Source organism: Rhinichthys klamathensis, unplaced genomic scaffold, assembly GCF_029890125.1.
Source record: "Rhinichthys klamathensis goyatoka isolate OS25496 unplaced genomic scaffold, OSU_Roscu_1.1 h1tg000134l_1, whole genome shotgun sequence".
Classification (NCBI taxonomy): domain Eukaryota; kingdom Metazoa; phylum Chordata; class Actinopteri; order Cypriniformes; family Leuciscidae; genus Rhinichthys; species Rhinichthys klamathensis.
Window position 1 is genome coordinate 681,312 of NW_026606669.1, and position 6,323 is coordinate 687,634.

At 35.8% G+C, this 6,323-nt stretch overlaps 1 protein-coding gene across 1 annotated transcript; it reads left to right on the forward strand.

The window, feature by feature from the left end:
- The first annotated feature begins 1,417 nt into the window (after window positions 1-1,417).
- amy2a (amylase alpha 2A) lies at window positions 1,418-5,984 on the forward strand. The gene is made up of 10 exons (XM_056256993.1): window positions 1,418-1,631; window positions 1,755-1,901; window positions 1,991-2,188; window positions 2,297-2,527; window positions 2,616-2,749; window positions 4,377-4,499; window positions 4,597-4,696; window positions 4,783-4,904; window positions 5,472-5,597; window positions 5,757-5,984. The coding sequence occupies exons 1-10, from the start codon at window positions 1,464-1,466 to the stop codon at window positions 5,944-5,946; spliced, it is 1,539 nt and encodes a 512-aa protein (XP_056112968.1). The 5' UTR covers window positions 1,418-1,463; the 3' UTR covers window positions 5,947-5,984.
- Window positions 5,985-6,323: the final 339 nt, after the last annotated feature.

The window sequence follows — 6,323 nt, forward strand, 5'->3', positions numbered from 1 at the left end:
AAGCAATAAATGGGTAATTAAATAAATAAATACGTAAACTAAATAAATAATTTCAATAAAAATTCAATCAGTATCAACAAAAGGCATCTTTACATTGCAGTGGCACAAACCGTATAGATGTATTTACACAGTTTAATGCTGCTCAGAGGTGGCATGAATGCAATTACACTGGAATAAATAATGTTATGAGATCATGTTTTAAATCAAATAAAAAATCAAAAGAGAAATATGAAATAATGATAAAAAAGCTCCGGTTACTGACCTTGGTTCTCTTAGATAACGTTGAGGGGACATTGCTTGAGGCCTGCTGCAAGGACAACAATCTCCCATATGTGAGTCATAAAATCAAAACTGCGTGATATAAAGACTTTATCCTCTCAATTTCAAGTTTATATCTCGCAAATCTGAGAAAAGAAGTCAGAATTGCGAGATATAAACTTGAAACTGCGAGTTATGAAGTCCAATTCTGAGGAAAAATAACAGAAAATGAGAAAAAAGTCAGAATTGTGAGACAAAAAGTCGCAATTACCTTTTTAATAATTTTTTTATTAATTGTCGGAATAAGCTTCCATACCTGTCACACTTCAATATCTTCTGGACAGAGGTATCCAAGTGTTAGGGGTGCGTGCGGTTTTATATTTATTTCAATTTACAAGTAGTGAATTTGTAATGTAGAGTTAGAAATAACCTACGTCTTCTAAATTTTCATAATTTAAGAAAATTGGTGTGTAAATTACATGTTATGTTTTATTTGTTTAGCAATTTACATTGTAAGTAATAAGGATTACACTTTCTTCTTTAAAATAATTGTAGTAGTGAATTATATAATTAAAGAGCAGTCGCAGATAAAAGTTAAGCACTTTTCAGCAAATGCTAGAATATTTTATTTCTTTTTTGTTTATTCTGGTTATTAAACACTAAGAAATTGTTATGTCAGTGAGAGTTATTGATCGTTTAAGTCATAATGATTAAAGATAAACTATTTATTTATTTTCTCGTAATATTTGTAAAAAAAACTAGCTCATTGCATAACGTGATTCCATGATGTTTTTTTTCTACTGTCAGCTAAACCTGTTCTGCTCCTTTTTCCCTTAAGTCCATTTTATTCATATAACACATTATACAATACAAGTTGTTTCAAAGCAGTTGTGCAGTAAAAATCAGTGTGATCATTCTGAATGGAAAAACTTACAGTCTCAACCTTGTGGTTATTTTTAAGTTATTTTTCATTCCTTACCCAAAAAAAGTGTTTTATAACTATGTTTATGCTGATAAGGTTATTTAAAGAAGTCTGTATTTTTAGTTTGTACCATGGGAAATAGGCAATGTTTTTCACCTGCAGTTCAAAGTGGCTTTCTCCAATCTTTGAGGTCCCTGATTGGCCAGAGGAAAAATGTCATTTTGTATATAAACTGCACATTAGCCTAGATTTTGTTAAAGGCTTTTCTCTGAACCAGGGAAGGATGAAGCTTCTTATCTTGGCAACCCTGATCGGGCTGAGCCTCGCTCAGTTCAACCCAAACACTAAAAGTGGAAGAACTGCCATCGTCCACCTATTTGAGTGGCGCTGGGCCGATATCGCAGCGGAGTGTGAGCGCTACCTCGGACCAAATGGCTTTGGTGGAGTTCAGGTATTTTTAAACACATCATTGAAGTTAATACTGCAAAGAGTTCATTTGCAGTTGATAATTTATTGTGCTTTATAAGTAAAAATATATAATAGTATAACAAAACATAAATTCTTCCCATTTCAGATCTCCCCTCCGAGTGAGAGCATTGTTGTCACAAACCCCTGGCACCCTTGGTGGCAGAGATATCAGCCAATCGGTTACAACCTGTGTTCCAGATCAGGAAATGAAAATGAGCTGAGAGACATGATCACTAGGTGCAACAATGTCGGGGTAAATGGAGCTATAATTTACAAATAGAGTACAACTAGCCTATTGCTGTATTATTCTCATGGAAAATTCATGTCGGTTTGTTTTTGTAGGTGTACATCTACGTTGATGCAGTCATCAACCACATGTGTGGAGCGGGTGGTGGATCTGGTACCCACTCAAGCTGTGGTTCATATTTCAATGCCAACAACAAGGACTTCCCCACAGTTCCATACTCAAACTCGGACTTCAATGATGGCAAATGCAATACTGGCAGTGGAAACATCGAGAACTACCAGGATGTCAACCAAGTATGAGAAGATTTGATGTCTAAGTATTCATTTCAACCTCTGATTTATTGTGCAGTGTGATCTCTTGTTGTCTTGGTGTTACAAATCTGAGCACTGTAATGATGGCAGGTGAGAAACTGTCGTCTGGTTGGTCTTCTGGACTTGGCTTTGGAGAAGGACTATGTGCGTGGTAAGACGGCCGACTTCATGAACAAGCTGATTGACATGGGAGTGGCTGGATTCAGAGTGGACGCTTGCAAGCACATGTGGCCTGGTGATCTTTCTGCTGTCTATGGCCGTCTTCGCAATCTGAACACTAAGTGGTTTCCCTCTGGCTCCAAACCTTTTATCTTCCAAGAGGTATTTCCATTCATTTCCAAAAGGAACATCAGTGTAAAGGTTGCAAAATATTTAATAGCGATTTACTTGTTATTGGGTATGTTATTAGGTTATTGATCTAGGTGGAGAGCCCATTACATCAAATGAATACAATGGAATTGGAAGGGTGACTGAGTTCAAGTACGGTGCCAAGCTGGGAAATGTCATCCGCAAATGGAATGGAGAAAAACTATCCTTCCTCAAGTAAGCAAAGCTGTGGATCTGAATTGCTATTAATTATACAACAGTCCTCCATTTGATTGGTCAAACAAAGTTCCAAACATACAGTACAACAGCACTGGGACTTGTCGCTGTCTGTATCACTCTACTTTGCACATTCCAGACAAACAGTCTAGTGGCGTGAATTTTTCACTGACTCTTTCTGAAGGTTACGCAAGTAGGTGTCTGATTGAGTCTAGTAACTGTATGTGTGGATCACTGATTCATTAATTCAACTGATTCATTCAAAACACTCATGAACAAACGATTCATTCAGGAATGAAACAAGTGACTGTTTTTATGATTAAGCAATTGAATAATTCACTCGACCCATTCCCTTAAGACTCTTGATTTATTCAGAGACAAAACAAGTGAATGTTTTTGAGTAAGCAATTCAATCATTCACTCAACCAATTTGTTTAATATACTGATTCATTCAGGAACTAAACAAGTGAGGCCCTGCGTCTCAATGTCCATACTATCCATCCTAAACAGTATGTGAGATTAAAATAAGGGTGTCTCTAAGCATAGTATGTTGAAAAGAGTATGCTAGAAGTCCCTGGATGGTCTACTATTCCCAGTGGATTTTCGAGGTGTGGATCCGTGCACACTCTAAAGGCTAATATTGCCCACAGCCCTTTTGCGCTTTGGAGAAGGAACTACAAACACGAGTAAAAAGTGTTACAAAACGACAAAACATGGCGGATATGTGCGACCGACGGTGAGAGGTTCAGATAAAGGTTTGAGAGACTAATCTAAGTTTAACCTGATAAAAAAATATGTATTTAATGTTATCCGTGGTATATTTCATCTGCAATAACAATGTGGACTTTTACAAAGATCCGTTTCGCCATTCTTTTAAATGCATCATTATGCATTAATATAAGGAGAGTTCTCTGCGACCCGCGACTGCAGATCAACGTGCTACAGCATTTCTCTCCGATACGGTAGAAAATTAAATGAAATGAGGAGGATTTTATCTTTGATAAGATGATTGACAGGCCAGTTTACTGTGACAGGATTCGACAGAGAGCAAACATTTGAGACGCAATTGTATGATCTGATAGCATGTCCTAAAGCTTGTCTACTCTTCTGCTACACACTCAAAAGTATCTTCTTTTTCTTCACAAAGAGAGTACATACTTTTAGGGTGTAGTATAAGTAGGCGAATTGAGACGCAGCAACAGTTTATTTTGAGTGAGAAACTGAATGATTCATTCAAACGATTCATTCATTTTTTCAGGAATTAAATGCGTGACCATTTTATTAGTGAGAAATTGAATCATTCACTTAGTCACTTCATTCAATCCACTCATTCAGGAATGAAGAACCACTGCTGTTGCCCAGAGACACGTCTTTTTTTGTTGTTGAAATATTTACTATGGTGTAACAAAAAAGTAACTGATAATATTGTGTCTAAAATGTAAGATACTCAATGTTAACTACTTGCTCTGAACAATAAAACAGAACAAGAAGTGAGTGTGATATTGCATAAATATATATATACTTTATAGTTAATTCAAACATTTTCTAAGGGTCTCAGCTTTGTTTTGTCACCCTGTTGTATTTATTGTTTCTTGCAACCTAAAACATATTAAGCTTTTTGTTTCAGGAACTGGGGTGAGGGCTGGGGCTTCATGGCTTCTGATAAAGCTGTAGTGTTTACTGACAATCACGATAACCAGAGAGGACATGGTGCTGGAGGTGCATCTATTGTGACATTCTGGGATGCCAGGTACAACTTTGTATGATTTTAATTTACAAAGCAGCATATGCATGACACATGAAAATATAAAATTTCCTTTCACCTGTTATAATCCTTCTCTTTCTAGACTTTACAAAATGGCTGTAGCCTTTATGTTGGCCCACCCGTACGGATTTACCAGAGTAATGTCCAGCTATCGGTGGGACCGCAACATTGTGAATGGACAGGTATATGTTTAAGCTTTGTCAAGTGAGAAAACAAATGCTAATATGTCTTGTAAGAATTCATAATTGTTCACTTTTTCATTGCTCAGGACCAAAACGACTGGATAGGACCTCCCAGCAATGGTGATGGATCCACCAAACCTGTTACCATCAACTCTGACTCTACCTGTGGAAACGGCTGGGTTTGTGAGCACAGATGGCGTCAGATCAAGTGAGTTCCTATAGTTTCAAGATGTCTTATTCTTGCTAACATTCAAAAGCTTGGGGTCAGTATGATTTTTTTTTTAAAATCAGCAAGGATGCATTACCACAAGTAGCAGTAAAAACATGGTTAAATAAATGCTGTTCTTTTGAACTTCCTATTTATCAAAGGATCCTGAAAAAAATACATCACGGTTTCCAAAATAATATTAAGCTGCACAACTGTTTTCAACTTTTATAATAATAATAAAAAAATGTTTAACACCAAATCAGCATATTAGAATGATTTTATCACAGTAATAAATTATATTAAATATATATTAAACATAAAAAACAATAATAATAAATTGTTTTTAATTGTAATAATATTTCAAAGTATTACTGTTTTTACTGTATTTTTTATCAAATAAATGCAGCTTTGATGAGCATAAGAGACTTCTTTTAAAAAACATTAACAAAATCTGATACACAAATTTTAACTGTAATGTACTTCAGAATTTACAATCATTATAATTATGAAGCAAGATTATAAAGTAAGGGCTGGGAATGTACGATGCAAACTAACATTTCTCCACAGAAACATGGTGGGCTTCCGTAATGTTGTAAATGGACAGTCAGTCTCCAACTGGTGGGACAATGGAAGCAACCAGATCTCTTTCAGCCGTGGTAATCGAGGGTTCATTGTCATCAACAATGACGACTGGTAAGAATTTGTTCTTTAAAGAAAGTAACAATATGAGAGAAGATTTTTTTTTTGAGAGAGAGATATGTTGTATTTAAATCTAGCTACTAGTGTGTGTTGTGGATGTAGCTGTCACTGCTATTAGCAGCATATAATCTATAATATACACTTGTGCTCTAGGGAGCTGAATGTTACCCTGAACACCGGCCTGCCAGGAGGCACCTACTGTGATGTGATCTCTGGTCAGAAGGAAAGTGGCAGATGTACTGGGAAACAGGTGTCGGTTGGAGGAGATGGGCGTGCTTCCTTCAGAATCAGCAACACGGAAGAAGACCCGTTTATGGCCATTCACGCAGACTCAAAACTTTAAATAATGCTGTTTAAATAAATAAGCTGCATGCAAGTTAATACTATTGTCATTTATTACATGGTTTCATCCTGTCTCCAGTTGCAAAAATTGTATTTCTAATTTATCCATATATGCAAAATCTTTAGATATAGAGCATTATTCATCATTAAGAACTATAATATATCTTACAATTCCAAATTCCAGTCACTTACCCTACATACTTTAAAAGCAGTGGAATTGTACATTAAAAAAAACGGTAAAATAAATAAAAATCTAAAATGAAATTGAAAATAAAAATTGAAGGTACAATAGTTCAACTTTAACTAAAACAACACCACTGATACTATTAAGCTGTGTGTCCAGTAATGGACTACAGTTGTATCTCACGCATCAGCACA